Here is a 21,056-nt window from a genome sequence, read left to right on the forward strand (position 1 = left end):
TTGCTAGCTGCTTTGATGTTAAGGGAGCAGTGGAAGGAAAACAGTATTCACTGGAATGAGGAACCCCCAGGTAAGTGCAGGTTGAATAGTTGAAGTTAGGCTTTGTTGCCTTGGAGTATCTTTGGACTACCCAGGGGAAGAGATGGTTGCATTAGTCCATCTGGGGCTCTGGAGAAAGATCAGGGCTGCAAACAGAGACTGGGAAGTAATCAATCTCTTAGTTTTTAAAAATTGGTGTGCCTTTTCAGTAAACATAAAATATCACATTCTCTCTTAATTTTAATTTATAAGTATATTAAATATCTATCTTTTAATTTATAAGTGTATTAAATATCAGAATTACAAACAGTTCAGAGCCAGGCACAGTGGCATATGCCTATAGCCCCAGTTACTAGGGAGGCTGAGGCAGGAGGATCCCTTGAGCCCAAGAGTTTGAGTCCACTCTCGCCAACACAGTGAGGTCTTGTCTCTAAATAATTCAAATGAGCTTCAGAATTGAGAACTGATGCAGGTGCCCCTGTAGGCAGATTAGGCGAAGACTCCTATCTCTTGATCCTTTGGAGACCCAGCCCAGGCTTCTTTGTCCCTCATTGTGACTGGGTGGACACCACGAGTGGCTGCACAGCCCAGACCCCGTACTTGGTGTGTTCTCTTCTGCTGTTTTCACCACAGTTGTCCTCACCACAGTTGTCCTCTTTACTCTGCAGCATATCTGGCAGGCAGGTGCTTAGTCACCTCCAAAGTCAAGGAGCTCACCACCTCCTGCAACAGCTTGTGCCTTGCAGACCGACAGTCCTACCCACATATATTCATAGGCCCCATGGCTTCCCCACATTGTGAGTAGCTCTGCTCTCCCAACCAGTATGGAGAAAGCAAGGAGTTCCGTGTCCCTGTGGCAGCTCCGGAGGTTGAGGGGAGGCCAGGCCTGCCTTCTCCAGGCTCTCTTCTTCTACTGGCTGGCCCCAGCCCCATTTTCACAGCTGGAACTCAGCCTCAAAAATCCCTTTTCCGCGCCATGCAAGAGGAACTGTGGCGTCCTCCTCGGTTGCCTTTTTAATGTACTTCCGGTTCCGCTTAGTGCTGCACTTCTGGTTCTGTTTTCCCTGTGGGGAACACTTCCGGTGTCCTCTCTCCCCGGCGTGTTTCAGAGCCTCTGGAGGTCAAGATGGTTGTTGGTTGAGATGAGTGAGGCCAGGGGTTCTAGGGGTTGCTGAAGACCCTGCAGAAGAGCCGGCACCCACAGGCTGGCAGATTTTTGCTGTGCCTGGTGCCCTCCCAAGTAGGCCAGGTGTGACGGGGGTTAGGCCCCTTGGGCTCTGAAGCCCAAGGGTTCGAATCCCATTTGTACCACTTCCTAGGTGTGTGACCTTCCGCAAGGTTTTAACTTCATTTTGCCTCAGTTTCTTCCATGCTCTTGCAAAATTGGAATAGTGAGAATGATGCCTGAGTTAGTGTGTGGATTGAAGAGGTATGACATGGCCTTACAAGCAGCACTTGGGCATGGAAGCAGCTCAGACGAGGTTAACTAGGCATGTTCCTGGCATTCTCCAGGGTCTCAAATCTCTAGAACTCCAGAACTGATAGCCCTTTGACCCCTGATGGGAAATATTGAAAAAGCCTTAAAACAGCAAAAAGGGTGACCTTTACCAAGGCTATTGGCCATTGTTTATGAGACAGAAGCCTTTGTTATAGCGAGGAAGCTGGAGCAGTTGAAATGCAGGCATCAGACGCTGATGTGGAAAGAAACTGTTTGGAGGAGCAAGTGGACTTTTGTTTCATTCCAGAAGTTACACTTTTTGGTGATGTTCAGTTAATTTTACTCAATACCCCCTGCTTCAAGATAGCTAGTTTTCAGAAATCGTGCACAGGATTTCCGCATGTTCGTAGTGTGGAGAGGCTTTCAGTGGAGGCAGAACTAGGTGTGAATCTTGCCTGTTCACTGTGGTAGGAACTGGAAGGTACCCCACATGTGATTGATTAGCTTTTTTTTTTTCAGACAGAGTCTAGCTCTGTTGACAGGCTGGAATGCAGTGGCGCGATCTCAGCTCACTACAACTTTCACCTCCCAGGTTCAAGCGATTCTGCCTCAGCCTCCAGAGTAACTGGGACTACAGGCATGCACCACCATAACCAGTTAATTTTTGTATTTTTAGTATAGATGGGGTTTCACCATGTTGGCCAAGATGGTCTCAATCTCTTGACTTCATGATCCACCCACCTTGGCCTCCCAAAGTTCTGGGATTACAGGCATGAGCCACCGCATCTGGCCACGATTAGCATTTTTATAATCCTTGAGTCCCCAGCTCCCAGGGAGGACTTATGTGAATACTTGTTGAATCATCCCCTAATCACTCATATCCGGGTGGTTTCCATTGGGGAAACTGTGAGGGGACCACCAGGCTCTTGTTCTGACACCTCTCTTGCCCTTCCTTTTGCAGACATTGATGAGTGTGAGAATGACTACTACAACGGGGGCTGTGTCCACGAGTGCATCAACATCCCGGGGAACTACAGGTGCACATGCTTTGATGGCTTCATGCTGGCACACGACGGACACAACTGCCTGGGTGAGTGACACAGCCACATTCTGCCCTCTGGGCACACCCTGCCTGTTGCTCTGCTCCAGCTTGCGGAGTCGGGGCCTGTGGGAAGGTTCCCCTTCCTTTGGCTTTATGTATTAGTTTGCCAGGGTTGTCACAACAAAACATCACAGACTGGGTGGCTTAGACAACAGAGGTATACTTTCTCACAGTCCTGGAGGCTGGAAGTCCAAGATCGAGGTGTGGGCAGGGCTAGTTTTTCTGAGGCCCCGTCCTGTGCCAGGCTGGCAGGTGGCTACCTTCTTTCTCCCCCTGTCTTCACACAGTCTTCCCACTGTGCATGCACTCATCTGGTGTCTCTCTGTGTCCTAATCTCTTCTTCTTCTTTTTTTTGAGACGGAGTCTTGCTCTGCCACCCAAGCATTCAGTGGTACGATCTCAGCTCACTGCAACCTCCACCTCCCAGGTTCAAGCGATCCTCCTGCCTCACCCTCCCAAGTATCTGGGATTACAGGCGCCCACCAGCCACCCAGCTAATTTTTGTATTTTTAGTAGAGATGGGGTTTTGCCATGTTGGCCAGGCTGGTCTCGAACTCCTGACCTCAGGTGATCCACCCACCTCAGCCTCCCAAAGTACTGGGATTACAGGCATGAGCCACCTCGCCTGGCCAGCCATTGCACCCGACCCTAATCTTCTCCTCTTATAAGGGCACAGTCATAGTGGCGTAAGAGCCCACCCTAAAACTCCATTTTAACTTAATTATCTCTCTAAAGGCCCTTTCTCCAAATACAGTCACAATTTTGAGGTCCTGGGGGTTGAATTCTTTCAACAAAGAAATTTGGAAGGGATTCAAAATTTGGCCCGTAATCTTATATACCTCCATCTTCCCATGGTCCAAATACATTGTTAAGCCAATTACATAAAATTTATAAGAGGCTGGGCACGGTGGCTCATGCCTGTAATCCCAGCACTTTGGGAGGCCAAGGCAGGTGGGTCTCCTGAGGTCAGGGGTTCAAGACCAGCCTGACCAACATGGTGAAACCCCATCTCTACTAAAAATACAAAAATTAGTCAGGCGTAATGATGCATGCCTGTAATCCCAGCTACTTGGGAGGCTGAGACAGGGGAATCACTTGAACCCGGAAGACAGAGGTTGCAGTGAGCCAAAATCATGCCATTGTACTCCAGCCTGGGTGACAAGAATGAAACTCCATCTCAAAAAAAAAATTATAAAACAGTGCATATTTGCTGAATCAAATTGGAAAAACACAGAAGAGTAGGGAGAAAGCTGGGCAGTCGTCTTAGTTTTGCTGGTGGGTTTCCTGTCTGTCTTCTATATGCATCCAAGTGTGTTTTTACCATAGTGGTGATCAGAGTCCACAGGCCTTTGTCCCTTGCTTTTCCCTTTAATCTCATGCGTACCTCAGCCATTTTGGTTTTGAGACAGAGTCACCCAGGCTGGAGTGCAGTATGGCTCACTGCAGCCTTAACCTCTGGACCTCAGGTGATCTCCACACCTCAGCCTCCAGAATATCTGGGATCACAGGCACATGCCACTCCACTCGCTAACCTTTGGGTTTTTGTTTTGTTTGTTTTTTGTAGAGACAGGGTCTGGCTGTATTGCCCAGGCCAGTCTGGAACTCCTGGGCTCAGGTGATCCGCCCACCTCCGCCTCCCAAAGTGCTGGGATTACAGACGTGAGCCACTGTTACTTCAGGCATTTTTATGTAACCCCTGTGACCACTATTTTTCTGGTTGCCCCATAGCCTGATAAATTACTGACAACCTGTGTCCCTTTCCTGGGGCTGCCACAACAAAGCAATAAACTAGGGCTTAAACAGCAGAAATGTGTTCTCTTGGTTGGGAGTGCAAACGCAAGGTGTAGGCAGGGTAGTTCCTTCCGAGATCTGCAAGGGATCATCTGTTCAGGCCTTTCTCATAGCTTCCGGTAACGTCAGCTATTCCCTGGCTTGTAGATGTCATTCTCCCTCTGTCTTCCCATTGTCTTAGCTCTATGTATGTCTGGGTCTGTATCCAAATTTTCCTTTTTTTAAGGGCACCAGTCATGTTGCATTAGGGCCCACCCCAACCATCTCGTCTTACCCTGGACATCTGCCAAAGCCTGTTCCAACAAAAGTCACATTCACGAGTACGGGGAGTTAGGAATTCAATGTCTTTTGAGGGGACATAATTCAGCCTGTAAGAGAGGGAATTCAAAGTCTGTCACAGGAAAACAGTGTCTTGTCATGGAAAGCGTGTGGCTCTCGAAGCAGATGTGTCCATCCCTCAGACCCTCTTCTGCCACTGCCTGCTGGGTGTCCAGGGGATGTGGGCATGGATGTGGCAGGAGCATGGCCCTGGATGTGTTATTGACTTGTCTGGGTCTCAGGCCCTTGTTGGTAGATAGAGGGAGGCTGTCGTGAGCAGTAACTGAGATGTGTCCAGATGGCCGAGAACAGGCTCAGCACAGGGGACTTTCAACCACTGAGAGCTGTTACTAGCCGCATGGTGTCTGGGCCGCCATCTTCTCCAGCCTACGGCAGGGATAACTGTACCACCCGCTTCACGAGAGCGCGTGTGAGGATGAGGTGACACTGAGGTGAGGTGGCAGTGTGAAGTGACTAGCCCCTCACGGGTGCTCAGTAGTCAACACAAGCATCACTACTCCAGCTGACCCGGCCACCTCTCTGTGGTTAGACGTCTAGATGTTTGCTTTTTTGTTTTTACCATCAGAATCCAGAGGTGGTTCTGGACACAAAACTTTTTGTCCCCTGTTTTCCCAATTGTTTCCTTAGGAATGCTTCACAAAAGTGGAACCGCCGGGTCCAAGGATCACTTGGTTTTTGATGGTTTTCTAAAAGGGCTCAGCAAACCTTCCGTTGTGCCAGCTGGTTTGTGGGTGTGCAGTAGAGGACACTGGGTGTCCTGAGGAACATTCCCTCTTAGTGGAGTGTTAGCCTTAGACTTGCCTGCCTGTTTCTGTCCAGTGCACGTTTGATGTCAGATGAGCGTGTTGTGGGAAACATTCGTAAACATGTAATTACACCCCGAAGAAATGCCAAAATGGAGGTCTGAACAGCAGGTTGAAACCCAGAGGGGCCTGGGAAGAGCTTCGCAGAGATGCAGTGAGTGTGAGGGTGGAAGCGGGGCTCACTCCCTGGGGGTCTTCAAAGAGGAGTAGCGTTGAGTGGGACCTCCAAGGTTGGGGAGAAGTTTGCTAGGCTAAGGGCAGAGCCTGTGTAGAGCTGCAGGCAGCCCCTGAGGCTCAGCTCCAGGTGCAAGGGTGCGCACAAGGATCAGGGGGTGTGGGGCTGTGGAGGTAGGTGGGGCTTTGACTAGACTGTGAAGAACTAGGACCGCACGGCGTTTATCGTGCCAGACACCAGGTTAACTATCTTCCAAGCGTTAGCTCACTTAATCCTCCCAAAATGTAAGTGCTTGGCTTTCGTCGTCCTTTGCTCCATTTTCAAATGATAGAGTATGTTTTGGGCACTGATTAGCCAGTGAAGACAGAGCTGACAGTCGCTGCGGGACAGCCAGTTAAAAGCAGGCAACATCACCCAGCCGTCAAGAGGAGAGCCCTTGGGAACTGCCCATCTGGGGCTCACATTCTAACTCTCCTTATCAGCTGTGTGACCTTTGGCCAGTCACTTTAACCTCTCTGTGCCTCAGTTTCCTCACTTGAAAACTGGAAGGCATAGTTCCTATCTGGTCGGGCTGTCATGAGGATTAACAAGATCATGGATGTGGAACATGAAGTGGAGTATCTGGCCTCAAACACTCAGCACGTAACCAGCGTTCATCTGCTCATGGGCTCCCGGATGAAATGCATTGATGTGGACTGGTTTGATGCCTCCAAGACCTTGTGGGGACCACTACCTGCCATGGGCACCCCCAGGGCTGTGTCTGACACATGGGACTCTCCTTCCAGTCACTGTACTCTTACCTGTGCACAAACACCTGTTTGTAAATACCCTTGTTCTTGGCTACAGCCGATACTCCCAGTGCCCCCAGAGCCTGATGCCAGCAGCCTGCAGACTGACAGTGAGTCTGTGCAGGCCTTTGTCTCCACAACATCGTTTTCACAATGGACTGTTTTTACACTGATTAATTTAAAAGGACCCGGTAAGGCTCCCCTGCCTCACCACCTCTAGCACAGATTGCAACCTCACACAGCTCTAACTTGCACATCCAGCAGCCTAGAAAAGGCTCTCTCTGTTGCTCCTCTGCTTTCAGCTAAGGGCAAGACCCTTCCCAACAGAGTTCTTTTTGTTCAGCCTTTCTCTTTCTCAAGATGAAACTCCAGCTCTAGAGAAGTCAGACCTTGGTTCCAGCAGGCTCCAACCCATCCTGACCATGTGACCTCAGGCTAGTGAATCGACTTCTTGGAGTCTCAGCACCCTCACGTGTGAAACACTGTATGAGGGTGAAAAGTAGAGTACCTCGTTCTCTAGGACCATGGGGCTTGATCTGTGTTGGCAGAAATTAGTCATGTGTAAGAGTCAGCTGAGCTTGGAGTTTGAAGATTTAGTTCAAATTCTGGTGTCACTGCTCATGAGTTTTATAGTTCGGGACCTGTTCCTCTAGCCTGTCAAGCTTCAGTTCCCCCAACTATGAAATGGATCAGGGCCAGGCACAGTGGCTCACGCCTGTAATCCCAGCACTTTGGGAGCCCGAGGCAGGTGGATCACGAGGTCAAGAGACCGAGACCATCCTGGTCAACATGGTGAAACCCCGTCTCTACTAAAAATACAAAAAATTAGCTGGGCACGGTGGTGCGTGCCTGTAATCCCAGCTACTCAGGAAGCTGAGGCAGGAGAATTGCCTGAACCCAGGAGGCGGAGGTTGCGGTGAGCCGAGATTGCACCATTGCACTCCAGCCTGGGTAACGAGCGAAACTCCGTCTCAAAAAAAAAAAAAGAAATGGATCAGTAGTACCTGTCTCAGAGGGTCCATGTCATGATTAAATTGGATTGCGCAGAGCTTTCCTTTTGAAAGGAGATTGCGCATTTACAGATGTAAATTCTGGTGCAGGTGCTGGATTTTGTGGTCATTTTGCAGCGGAGGCTTTAAGCTGGCAGCCCACAGTCCTCATCTATCCCACAAACATGTTTGGTGTGTGCCCATGGTGGCATCATTGGTTCTTATTAAACTATTTGTCAACACTTAAAAATTAGGGGATATCACATAAAAATCAGTATCTGTAGCGTCACTCCTCAGCCACAGTCACCCAGGTCCTGACGTTTGCAGGACTTGGGACAGGAATCCAGATGAAGGCCCCTATCCCACACCTCTAAATATTTTACAGGTATTATGAAACCCCCAAACAAGAATGACAAGTATTCCTATCTAATAACCTGGAGGCTAGACTGGAATTTAGAAGGCTGCTTAAATTTTGCACGAGAGACTGGTAGCATGGGCAATGCCTGCTCCCCTCCCTGCCTTTCCCACCGTTGGCTCCATCCCACACCGTGATGAGCCTCAGCACACCCTAAGGCAAATGTGCGAGCTTTGGCCGTTTACCCTGAAAGCAGCTGTCTTTTACCTAAGTCTTCCTCAGACCAGAGTGTCATCTGATCGGCTTAGGACCATTTGGGGGGAGTTCTAGGGTCCTAAATGCCCAGGATGTAATGTAGAGTGGCAGGTATATCTTCCAGGTGCCCTGACCCCACTGCAAACTCCTTACTCCATGGTGGAGGGCTGCTACAGCCACAGGAGAGGCAGAACAGGGACCTCCAAAGTGCAGGGCCCAAGGCAACAGCACTCTTGCTCACATCTCAGTGTGGTGCTGGCAGCAGCTAGAGTGAAATACACCACAGCTGCCTGCTTCAGAGCGGGTGTGTACTCTCTCGTTTGCCGCAGTCTCCACCACTCCCTATTACTTGCCACTGGCTTTGGTCATTTAACTACCTACTTGAAATTGTGCAGCCTGGAAATGTTTGGAATTGTTTGTGCTCCCTGACAAAGCTTCCTGCACAAGGCCTTGTTCCCAGTGGATGCTTGGTGGTGGCTCTGAGTGGCCCACTGAGTTGTTGGGAGGCTCTCCGTCTTCACTGCCTTGTACAGTCTCGACGGCCTCCAGGCCGTCATGGAACCTCACCCCATAGCGCATTGCCCATCAGGAGTGGTTAGGCCCATTCACGCCTCCTGCTGTTTTGTCTCAAGTCCAAGTCAAGAGTCTTGTCCAGTTGTAACATTCCTCTTTGAACCACCACTGAATTCCTTAGGGATGGGGGCTGGATAAAACCCTGATCACCTTAGAAATACACAGACCAGTCTGAAAAGCGTCTGAGCTAATTAGGAGGAATGAAGCTAATGGCTTACAAGTTATTTTCTTGCCTGAGTTTGCACAGTTGAACCTTTTCTTTTCCTTCGAGTATGCGAGGTTGTTTTCCTGTGGAGATGGCCTGCCTCTGACTGTATCCTGGAGGGTGGCCAAGTCTGTCCTCTGGGGAGCAAAGCTCTCACTCTCTTTGACATCTTTATTGAGGAATTTCTCAAATATAACAGAAAATGACACCAGAGGGAATTGAAACCATGATGAGATCTTGCTCAACCCCAATGGCTGCTTTTAGCTGTGTAATTACTTGAAATAGCAGTAGTTCTGTTTGAAAAATATTATTCCAAACTCCACACAACTGGACAGCAGAGCAATATTTAGGCTAATAGAATAAGATTTTTTTTCATCTTAAATTAAAACCAGCAGTGGATAATTTCTTCCCGTCTCCACAAAGGCTCCTCTTTCTCTAAAGCCATTAGTTCACTCAGCCAGATGTTTTCTTCGGCCCTGATCTTTACCTTGACTTACTGAAAATATGTTTCTCAAGTTGCTCACAGTTTGAATTTTGGACCTGCCTCTCAGCACTTCTTTCCCTGATGAAGAGAAGCCATCTGCATCCTGGTTCAGAAGCACTGATATCTTAGCCAGCTCTCTCCTTGCCATTAACGTTATTGAGCACCTACCCTGTGCCCAGCCTTGTGCGGGGTACACTGTCTGACTTAAGTGAGATTTGGGAGCTTTGGCTGAGTCTCCGGTGTGCCTGGATGTGCCCATGATGTTGTGCTCAATTCTCTCGTTAGTGCTCACAGCATCCGAAACCATTAGTGTCTTCTTTTTACAAACAAGGAAACTGAGGCTCAGTGAGGGAAAGCGACCTACCCAAGCTCACACAGCCAGTAAGTGGTAGAGCTGAGATCAGAGCCCAGGTCTGAGATTTTACAAGTTCAAGCCTGTAAGCCTACCCTGCTGCCCACCCCTGCCCCACAGTGCCCAGAACTGCACCAGCTCCAGTAGAGTGTTAGAAGTGCACCCCTGTATCTATGTGTGAGTTTGGGAGTCACTGGGAGCATCCAGAAATCCCAGCATGTGCCAGGCCAGGCACAGGCAGGAGTGTGCTAAGGGGCAAGCGAGCACCGCTTGCTCTAGAGAGCTCACGCCAAGGGCGCCTTCTCCCCATAGCTTGTTCAGCCTCCCTGGGCCAAGGGCAGAGCTTGCAGCCTTGATTAGGCACCTCACATCACCTTGAGCCGCTCTCGGGACCTTGTCTTTCCCCATCTGACTGTGCAGAGCCCTCCGCTCCAGCAGCCTCCTCTCAGTGCCTCTCATGGCTCCCACTGCTTCCACAGCGGCACCCAGAGGCCCCTCTGGCCAGGGCCTTCTAGACTCTCCCCCCATTTGTCACCCTTGCTCAGCTTTGCCCACGGGTCCAGCCTTCCCTATACCCACAGAGTCCTACACAGATCTGCTGTTGATAGGCTGCTCCTCCTTAGCATAGACCTGGTGAGGTCCTGCTCATCCTTCAAGCCCCAACCAAACCTCCACTTGCTTAGAAGTCTGCTGTGGCCTACACCACATAGTACATCTCCACTGCAGCTCTGTGGGGCTCCTCTTTTCTTTCTCTGAAAGCAGAGTTTGTCTTGTTTACCTTTCTGTCTTTCTTCTCAGAACCTAGTGCAGTGTCAGATATATTGTAGGCATTTAGTCGATATTTGTAGAATTAATGAATGGATGGATTTGTAAAAATGCCCTGTGATCTAAAAACCCTCTCACTCAGCAAACGTCTGTGCTAGACATAGGGCAGAGGTAAAGATGAATTAGACGGGGCATCTCTCGCAGGGGTACCAGGTTAATGAGGAAGCCAGAAACATTTACAACTCTAATGAAGGGTAGAAAGTGCTATATTAGGGCCAGGCGCTGTCACTCATGCCTGTAATCCCAGCACTTTAAGAGGCCAGGGTGGGTGGATCACTTGAGGTTAAGAGTTTGAGACCAGCCTGGCCAGCATGGTGAAAGTCCGTCTACTAAAAATACAAAAAAATTAGCCAAGTGTGGTGGCGCATACCTGTAATCCCAGCCATTTGGGAAGGTGAGGCAGGAGAATCACTTGAACCTGGGAGGCGGAGGTTGCAGTGAGCCAAGATCGAGCCACTGCAGTCCAGCCTGGGTGCAGAGTGAGACTCTGCCCCCCACCCTAAAAAAAGAGCGCTACATTAGGAGTAATACTAAAGCCTTCCACTTAGTATTCATCCATTTGTTTACCAGAACGTTCTGAGCACCTGCTACATGCCAGACATGATTTTAAGTGCTTACTCTGGCAGGGAAAAAAAGCTACAACATCCCCCTGTTTGTGAACTTACATAGAGGAGAAAGACAGCAAACCCGTAAACACATAACTCAGTAATTTCAGCCAGGTCAGAGCCGCTGAAACATAGTCATGTGATACAAAGTCATCCCCAGTCTTCAAGTCTTCTAGCTGAGGCCCCAGACACTGTGAAGCAGAGGCTGGCTGATCCTTCTGAATTCTTGAGCCACAGAACCCATGAGCAAAATAGTACTGTATGCCGCTAAATGTGAGGTAGTCTTTTTAAAATTTAATTTTACTTTTTAAAATGGACGTGTAATAATTGTACATATTTGTGGGGTACACAGCAATGTTTCAACATGTATTTTTAAAAACTTCATTTAAGCCAGGAGCGGTGGCTCACGCCTGCAATCCCAGCATTTTGGGAGGCCGAGGCGGGTGGATCATGAGGTCAAGAGATCGAGACCATCCTGGTCAACATGACTTGATGGCTAAGAGCTGAATCATCTGGAAGCGTCTGCTCACAGCTGGTGGTGGTTGGCTGTCAGCCAGGACGCTATGGGCAGCCTCTTTATGTGGTCCTTCCACATGGACTGGTGGGAGCTTCCGCACATCATGCCACTGGGTCCTAGGAATATAGAATCTCACACTTGGCAGTTTTACAGTCTGACCTGAGAAGTCACCTCCACCAGTGAGGGGAGTAACAGAGTCTGCCCAGGGGCGAGGGGAGGAAGCCTCAGTGAGAGGGAGAAAGTGCCATGCGAAGGTCTAGGGAAGGTCCTCCGTCCAAGCAGAAGGGGCACAAGTGTGGTAGCCCAGAGGCGGGAACGAGCTAAGTGACTTTGGGAATGCGCCAGGGTGCCTGGTGGGTCAGGAGCGAGGGATATGGACTAGATATGAGGCAGCGAGGCAAGCCGGGGGTGGGTCATGCAGGGTTATATTGGCTGGAGAAAGGGGTTTGTCTTTTATTCTGTTACTTGGGAAGCCATGGGATATTTTCACCAGGGATTGACATATTCCCGTGGACATTTTAATTTTAAAAACACTTCTGGCTGCTGAGCAGAAAGGCAGAGTGGCTTCAGCAGGGAAACCACTGCAGTGTCCTGGGTCAGAGATGTTGGTGGCTGCATTCAGGGTGGCAGTGGTAAAAGTGGTCGTTGAACTCGCAGTGTATTTTGAAAACAGTCCATGGGACCTGCCAGTGAATGAGATGTGAGAGGTATGGGGAAAAAAAGAATCAAAACTGATCATTGGGTCTTCCCAGATTTCCTGGGGGCTCTGCTGCTGTGGCTGACATGGGGAAGGCTGTGGGAGGACTGATGGGGTGGGTGGGTAGAAGGACTCAAGAGTCTGTCTGGCTGAGTTTGGTTTGAAATGATAAGCAGCCATCGAAATGGAAGCGGCATACAAGTTTGGACGTCTAGTGAAATCTGGGGGAAAATGTGAGGGTTCTAGATGGCTTTGGAAGCCAGATATCTTAATATTTCATAAAGATTTCACAAGTTTCTTAGGATCCATCTGTTTAAAAATTTTTTTTAAAAGAAACAAAAAAAAATAGATTTCACGAGCACCCACCCTATGCTGTGCCTTCTCTAGGAGCTCACAATTAGGAGATGGATGGCCTTATTTTGGGCCCTCAAGGACCATAGGAAGTCTACCTGTCTGACTTTGAACCCTGGATCCATCACTTACCATGTGACCTTGAGCAAGTAACTCAGCTCCTCTGGGCCTCTATACACTCCTGCATGAGGCGGGATGGCAACAGTGTTTATTTGACAAAGATGATGCAGAGGCCAGTGAGATGAGCTTTGTATCACACATACCACAGAGCCTAGCACAGAGCAAGCTCTCAACAGATACGAATGAGGTCATTGACATTTATTCCTAGTGTGCAAAGCCAGAACACAGTTTAGAGAAAATGGATGGATCCTGGAGCTGGTGAAGATGCAGGACCTGAGCGGAGTGGGAAGCCCATTGGCTGGGCCCTGTTTCTCCTTCCTGCTGGATGAGCTGCTGCCCATGGGCCGCTCCCCACCCTCCAAATGCTCTCCCAGCCTCTTGCACTGGTGCTTGCACTTATTGTCTGTTTACTGTGGGGTCGTGTGGCATTGAGACTTCAATTCCAGCTCTGCCATCTTCTTATTTTGTAAATCAGGACATATCATCTCATTTCTCAGTTGCAGTTTTGGTCTCTGTGAAATGGGGTCAGTCCCCGTGTGTTAGGATCAGATGAGGAGATGAATGTGTAAGTGCCACTTGAGGCTGCCAAGTGGAAGGGCAAAGGGGAGGAGGAGGGGCCCTCAGGAGACTCCCAATCCAGCCTGGAGTCCAGCTGCTCCTGGGGAGGAAGTCACCCTCGAGCGAGCACCCCAGATACTCCGTGTAGGCACCACACTCGCAGCTCTCCCTCCGCTGTCTCAGCTCTCCCTCCGCTGGGCTGAGCTGGTCCCCTGCCTGAAGAAAGGGCCTGCACCACACCTGGCCTTTTAAAGGAGCCCCTCGCGTCCTAGAAGGCAGCTGGAGACAATGTGTGGCTCCCTGGAACCCCTAACAAAGGCTCGAGTTGCTGCTGTTTATTTGTCTTTATACTTCAGCAGCTCAAATCCATTTCTTGCTGGGAAAAAAAAATGATGATCATCTTAATGTAAAACTAAACACCGTTGAACAGTCATAGACTTACTCCATAAACACCAGTATTTTCTGAAGTAAACTGGAGAGGTTTCTTCCTGTTCTCTCATCATGCCCACCTACCACCCACCACCGTTCCCATTCTTGGCCCACTTTCAGGTTGGAGGGAATTGCTGTCCGGGTACAAGACAGGTCCAGGCCCGTTCTTCCTCTCCATCTCCTACAGCCGTTCATCTGATACAAACCCTTTGGCCTGAGAGAAGGAAGCTCCCTGGACAGTGGTGTGCATTTCATAGACTCGCTTCCTTCTTTTCCCAAATTGCTACACAAAAGGGGAGAGCCTAGAGTGGGTGTAGGGAGGCAGACTGGTTCAGACCCACAGGTGTTTTCAGGGTGGAGTGGCCTTTGACAGCCTCATGACCGTGGCCTGCTTGGGATTGGGTAGAGAACAGTGGGGTGCTCATTACAGGGGGCAGATGGATCTTCCTCCCAGCCCCCACCTGGACCGGCGATCAGGGCAGAATCAGTCAAGCTCCTTAGGCCACTGACTTGCTGGGGACCTTGGGAAATGCCCTACCTCTTTGTGCCTCAGTTTTCCTGTCATATGTGAAATAAAAAGATGGGATTTGATCCGTGGTTTTCAGACGCTGTGGGGTTTACGGCAGCAGCAATCTTTTTTCCCAAGGAGAATCATGCAAGGGTCTCACGCTGTGGCCGAACAGGAGACAAGACTAGCCACGATTAGAGCTCTGTCCCCGCTTCACACAAGCCCGTCTGTGCCCCCGCTCCCCACGGAGCCTGTCTCTACCACTCCTCCCCACGGAGCCTGTCTCTACCCCTGCAAAGTCCTGAAGACCCTAGAACTCCGTCTGGAACCCCTGGCTGGGTCCCTGGAACTCGGTCTGGACCCCCTGGCCGGGCCTCTAGAACTCGGTCTGGAACCCTTGGCCGGCTCCCTGGAACTCGGTCTGGAGCCCCTGGCCGGGTCCCTGGAACTCGGTCTGGAGCCCCTGCTGGGCTGCTGTCAGAGCCCTTCTCCCTCTGGCACCCCATGACTTGGTCGTGTGGGATATGATTTGGCCCCAGGGACAGTGGCAGCTCAGCTCTTTTCCATGTCTTCCTTGTCCCAGCAGGATGCAGTCCTCGTCTGTGCGGCTCTACTTGTTTCTTAGGACTATAATCTGCAGCATGGCAAAAGTTTCCTCTCCCCGACCATGCCACCCTTTCCTCCTCCGGGGTGTCAGTGCACCTCCTGTTCTACCCTGAGCACTCTTCCCCAGCCTCCTCTTGAGCGCTTAGTTTGTCTGGCCCCCATGTTCCTCAGGGCTCAAGCGAGGCGTCAACCCCTAGAGAAAACCTCTCTGAGCTGCACAGCCTCCCTGGGCTTCCCTCCGGGACTGGCATGGGCATCTCAGGGCAGATCTCCCTTTCTTCCTTGGGAACTCCTTGAGTGCTGAGTTCTGGATTGGCCAAGCTCTTCATCCAAGGCCTGCACAGGCCAGGCCCACCACAGGCTCGTTTGTGTGGTGGAGGATGGGCCAGTGGCAGAATGTTGGGTGCCGACCCTCAGCAGGCACACGACTTGGCGGTGCCAGGTGCGCAAGCTGCTGTGGGGGCAGTCAGCAGCACACTTGGGGCTAGGTAGAAGTGCTGGAAAGTCTCCCCGTCTACCGTAGCCGGCGCTGGCCTGCGACTCCCCAGTCCACTTCTCCATGCCTGGCTCCTTCTCGTCTCTGCTCTAGACAGGGAGAGCATGGACTTGGGGATCACACACTTGGCCTTGACCCCCACTCCCTTCCTGGCTCTCTGCTCTTCGTTTCCTTTCCTGGAAAGGGGCATGCTGATATTCCCAGGAGGGAGCTCTGGGGACACAGCGAGGGGATACGTGAAGGAAGGCGGCACATGGTGGGTGTCAGGACCCTTCCGTTTCTCTCCCCTTCCCACTCTCCTCTGCTTGTATGTTCAGGTCAGGGATCGCGACTCCATCTGAGGCCACCTTCCCCTTGGTAGGAACATGTGTTCATGATCCTGTCCTCCTTCCACTGGACTGAAATCTGTTGTCACTGTGCCTGGTGCCAGCCCCACCTTTGGTAGGTCTCAATTTGGTGGCTTGAGGAAGAAGTCCCACCCTGTCTCAGGGCAGAGAATACCAAGTCCGTAAACAGCAAAGAAAGACACTCGCTGCAGACACTTGCCTTCGTCTGCTCCTGTTTGCAATCCCTGTGCCAAGGGCTTGGTCAGTACTCCGAAAATTTGAAAAAAATAAAATAAAAAGTGTCTTGTAAAGGCTCTTTAAAAATACCTGCCAGCAAAACACATGCCCCTAAACCGGACACAGAGCCATGGACCTAAAAAGGGGCGTTAGCAACAATTGAAGGCGCCTCAGCCCGGTCCACTACTTCCTCTGTCAATAGTCTTGCTTACCTTGGAGCAGCATGGGCCCTGGGTGGTGTCTGGGGTCACCGTGGACGTTTGCTGGAACTGGCTGCATCAGGACTGATGCTGCGGTGACCCTCCCCCCACACCACCAGGACAGGCTCGAGCTGTTTATAGTGGCCATTCGCCAGGCCAGTGCATCAGGCTGCCCCAGCACCCCTCCCTGTCACCCACCTCGTCCCAACCACATACAGCTAGAAATAGACCGTTGGCAGAGATGCCCCATGCCTGGCTGGCACTCTTTATTTGTGGGAAGTGGGCAGCTGTGGCAGCAGCCCAGCTGCTTGGTTTAGGGTCTTTAGTAACCTCCCAGGTGCTACTGTAATGACGGGGAGAGGCTCCCACAGGCTTGCCCTCCCCTGGCTCATCTGCTGGCCGCCGGGGGGTCAGATGCCAGTGGAGTCATTTGGGACACACCCACGGTGGAGGCCACTCTGAGTGGGACCTTTCCAGAGCCGGTGTTGCCACTCTGGGGGTCTGGCTTCCTCAGCCTGGCAGCCGGTCCTGCTAACACCCGAGCCTTTCCTTCTCTCCTCGTGCTCCTAGCAAACTAAACATTAAGCCTGTCCCCAGGCACCTCATGCCCTCTGGGCCTCTGCACACACCGTTCCCCACCAGAGAACCTCCTCCCTGCTGTCCCAGGTGCTCCAGCTCTTCCTCCTGCACCTCTTCCCCAGCCTCGCTGGTGGAGGGACCTGCTCCCTGCGTTCCGCTCCCTCACCCTCCCTGCCAGCTCTCAGGCCAGAATCAGACCAAGCTGAAAATGTCTATTTACTTATCCATCGGCCACACGTACAATGATTGTACAGAAACACTCAGAGAAATCCAGAGAAAAGACAGAATCATTCCCACATTTCTCACCCCTCCAACAGAGCAAGCGTTTGTGTCCTGATGTCCATGTCCAGTGTCGTCTGAGCGCAGACAGAGCTGTGTGTGGTGACGTCACCCATCGAGGTGTGTGCTGCTTCTGCACCGTATTCTACAGGACCCGCTTCACTGTTGATGCAGAATCATGCAGCCACAATGCGGGAATGGAATCAAAGCCTGGGGCAGTGGGGCCAGCGGCGGTCATTATCTAGTTGGGACAGCAAGAGTGCCCCAATGCTCTTCTGTCAGGACCTGCCCCGGTGCCAGGCAAGGGGCTTCTGAGATCAGTTAGCTTCTTGCACTGAGGGAGCTCCCAGGCCGTGTGCAGAAATACTCCTAGTCTGGTGTCCTTTGTGTAATTAATACTAGGGGTATGTGCAAAGGGATGGTGTGGGTGGATGACTCGCCCTACCTGGAACGAGTGGAGGGTCCCCTGGTTGGTGTGAAGATGGGTGACAGGAGGACATTTCAGGAGGTGGGAGGAGCGTGTACAAATCCTGGAGGTGGGAGGGGCTCGGCCAGGGAGCAGAGTGGGTTCAGGGGCAGGTGGTGGTGGCGGTAAAAAGGCAGTCTCTGTCAGACGAGCCAGGTATACCACATGCTTGCTGGGTGTGAGACCCAGAGATCTCACACACACACACACACACACACACACACACAAAACCAACCGCACCTTTCTCTGCAGTGGCGCTCAAGTGGCTTAGAGAGACCTTGCTGCCTCTGTTCAGCCTGCCTGTTCCCACTTCTCACAGCACACTCTTCTTGTCCTGCACACCTCTGACCCCCTCAGTGGTGACAGACACTGGTCTCCCAGTGTCCTCGCCACTTCTCTCTTTCCTGGAATGGCAGCTCCCTGAGGGCAGCCTTGGCCTCTTCTTCCTGGCTTACCCATGCACCAGTCTGGTGCCTTGCACCCCTGCCAGGTGGCTGAGTGAAGAAATACATATGACTGGTCCCAGAAGTTCACTGGAGGTGGATGTGGCCGGTAGGAAAGATGGTGGCAGATGAGGCCACATGTGCAAACCATGTAGGGCAGGAGTCAGTCACTGTGTGCAGGTTAACAGGGGTCTGCAGGGAGTCATGAGGAGCAAAAGCTCACAGTGGTTGGCCCAGGAATCCCACTTCTAGGGAGCTCTCTGAAGCCAATAATCCCTCAAATGAAAAGGGCCGTGGCTGCCCAGCTGTGCCCTTCACAGGGGAGTTTATTAACAACTGCACAAGAGCCTGGAAGAGGAACCCACTTGCTGACGGCACAAAGCAGCAAATCAGAAGGATGGGCAGGGTGGAGTCACAGCATGGAGGGCGCTTTAGCTCAGCTTGCAGTGGCTGTGTGCGGATCAACTCACTACAGTTAGAGAAAATCAGCTCGTGCAGAAGGATAGACACAAAATAGGCGCTCCTGACTGGCTGTGTCTCAAGTATAGTGGTGTTGATCCAGCTTTTCCACCGTTTCTCAAATTCCTTGTCAGCTCAAAATCTTAGATAATAGAACTGTTTTACTGGAAAGTGACAGAGAGCCAAGGAGGAGAACCGTAGACAGAATGTGGCCACAAACTCAGAAACAGGTTGGCTGTGGGGAGGCCTGCGAGTGTTCCAATGCCTCAGCCAAGCAAGCTCCCTTTTCTGTGAAGCTTCCTGGTGCCCACCCTCGGCTCCTCCACCACTGCCCTCTGTGACCTGCTATCTGCCCCCTCCTCAGGTGTGTCAACTCTGATGAGACGAAACTATTCCTTAGTCCTGGTTGTTGCTGCCTGGCCCACCCCAGGGCCTGACAGCGAGGGACTGCTGAGCACAGGAAGGAATAAGCCAACATGTGGCAGGCCCAGTCGGAGAGCCGATCAGGGCAGGGGGCAGGAGGCCAAACGGCTGGCACCTGGGTCTGGCCACAGGCCTGGCATGTGCCGAGGATCCTCATGCTCAAGGAGACCTCTCAGGTGGGGACAGGTGTACACACGGAGGGCAGTAGCAAGGAGGAGGAAGAGAAGGAGCAGCTGCACAGCCGCCTGGCAATTTCACACAGCTTTGGAGGGTGGAAGAAAATGCCAACTTCCATGGGGAAGAATTGGCCCCTGAGGGTTCAGAATTCCAACAGTACCAAGGCTGGCAAATTGATGTTGGGAATCAATCAGTGTTGACTTGGCTGGAGTCTGGCAGGATAAACTGGCCAGAGGACCTGTGTCACCTGGGGTGTTGTGGGAGCTCCGGGGCCTCTCCTTACTTCGGGCGAGTTTTGTTTTTTTCACAAGGAGTGGGACTTGCTCGGCCACAGCATCCACTGGCCTGGAGGTAATCACATGCAGCTGGGCCTGGGTAGGCGCGCAGGCTCTTCGTTAAGCATCCTGTGGGGCCTGGATAGGCGCAGGCTCTTCATTAGGCATCCCGTGGGGGTGGTTCCCCTTTCTTTTCTTAGAGCTTCTCGCTTTGGTTCTGTGATTTGTTTGTTTGGTTTCCCTCCTTTCCTCTCTCCAGTCCTCCATTCTTACCCCATCAAAAGAAATTTTGCAAAACTCCAGTGCCTCCTACAGATGTCCAGCCAGGCTCACATGCACAGCTGCACTGTCGGAGGCCTGAGGGAGGGGATCAAAGCATCCTGTTCCCAGCCCAGCTCTGTCACTCACGTGCTGGGGACCGTGGGCAGGCTGCACACTGCTTGGAGCTCCCAGTTAGAAAACAGCTACCGCCCTGGGCTGAGGAACCAAGATAACTGTAACGAGAGTGCCTGACCCTGGGCAGGGGCCCTGCCTGTGCGGTAGAGGTTCAAGGAGGAGCTGGCCTTGCCATAGGTGGCCCAGCACAGTCAGGGAAATGTAGTTCAGTAGGGGATCCCACTGTGTCTCCAGACCCCTTCCCTTTCCACTTGATTCCTAAAACTCTGTCCAGCTCCAGCAGCTTTTCTTTAGTGGGAGACTTTGGTCCTCGTGTCAGTAAAGCAAAGCAGGAGGACACCCTGAGCTGCACCCCTCTTCCAAGGCACCAAAGCCACAGGCCAGCAGTGACTGTGAGGGCATCAGGTTCCCCGTCACGATTGCTGCACAAGCTCCCCACTCTCGGGCAAGGCTAAGGCGGCAGATGAGCACAGCTCTTCTCTGAGAGCCTTCTCTGGCACCTCCTGATGTCAGCGCCAGCCCACCCACCCAGGACCCACTGGCAGCCAGCACAGGCTCCTGTCACTCCTCCAGAGCTGCTTCCTTGAGGGGGTCCTGGGGCTGCAGGCCCTCATGCCAGCCCCTCTGCAGCCACACTTTGCAGCATACGGCAGTGAAGGCCATGCAGCTCATCCCTACTGGGACGGCTTTAGTCGGGGCCTATGGACGTCCCAGCCAGAAGCGCTGTTCCCTACCCACATGTTTGTTAAGTGCTCAGCGAGGGCAGGGAACAGCGCTTCTGGCTGGGACATCCATAGGCCTCATGATATATGTCATACCCCATGTGCTCCCTGCACTGTTCAAAACCCTGGGATACTGCAATGCTCAAGACACACACGGTCCCTGCTCTCAGGGGCTCTCTGTTATCTGTGGGGAGACAGAAACAGCCACAAAGATGATTCCAAGTGGGTGGGGGCATGCTCTGAAGGAAACGGGGGAGGGGCATATTGCAGAGTAGCCTGTCTGCCACTTTAGCTTGGTGGTGAGAGAGAGCATCTCTGGGAAAGTGGCACACGAGCCGAGGTCTGAAGGAGGAGGAGTCAGCCGTGCCCAGACAAGGGAAGAACATTCCAGGCAGAGGAGCAAATGCCAAGGCCTGGAGATGGGAGCAGGACAATGGTGGTCAAGGGAGAACAGGACACAGCAGCCTGGCTGGAGGCGAGTGAGCGAGGGGCGGCCAGGGGGACATGGGCAGAGCAGTCCCTGTCGGCTTGGTGGCCAGGAAAGGGAGTTCATGTTTATGAGGCCTTTGGGGGCTTTCAGGCAAGGGGATGGCATCAGGTCCATGAGGGATGGAGGATGGGACAGGGACAGGGTGGCAGCAGGGAGTGTGAGAATCCAGGCCAGAGATGAGTGT

The 21,056-nt window shown here is 51.9% G+C and overlaps 1 protein-coding gene across 4 annotated transcripts in view; it reads left to right on the forward strand.

Moving 5' to 3' along the window:
* Nucleotides 1-21,056, forward strand: part of SCUBE1 (signal peptide, CUB domain and EGF like domain containing 1) — a 143,909-nt gene that overhangs the window by 20,467 nt on the left and 102,386 nt on the right. For all 4 annotated transcript variants that reach the window (XM_035265525.3, XM_035265541.3, XM_035265531.3 and 1 more), the window contains exon 3: nt 2,439-2,567. In XM_035265525.3, coding sequence (XP_035121416.2) covers nt 2,439-2,567 — 129 coding nt within the window. The remainder of the gene's footprint in view (nt 1-2,438; nt 2,568-21,056) is intronic.

The sequence above is a fragment of the Callithrix jacchus genome, chromosome 1 (genome assembly GCF_049354715.1).
Source record: "Callithrix jacchus isolate 240 chromosome 1, calJac240_pri, whole genome shotgun sequence".
Taxonomy (NCBI): domain Eukaryota; kingdom Metazoa; phylum Chordata; class Mammalia; order Primates; family Cebidae; genus Callithrix; species Callithrix jacchus.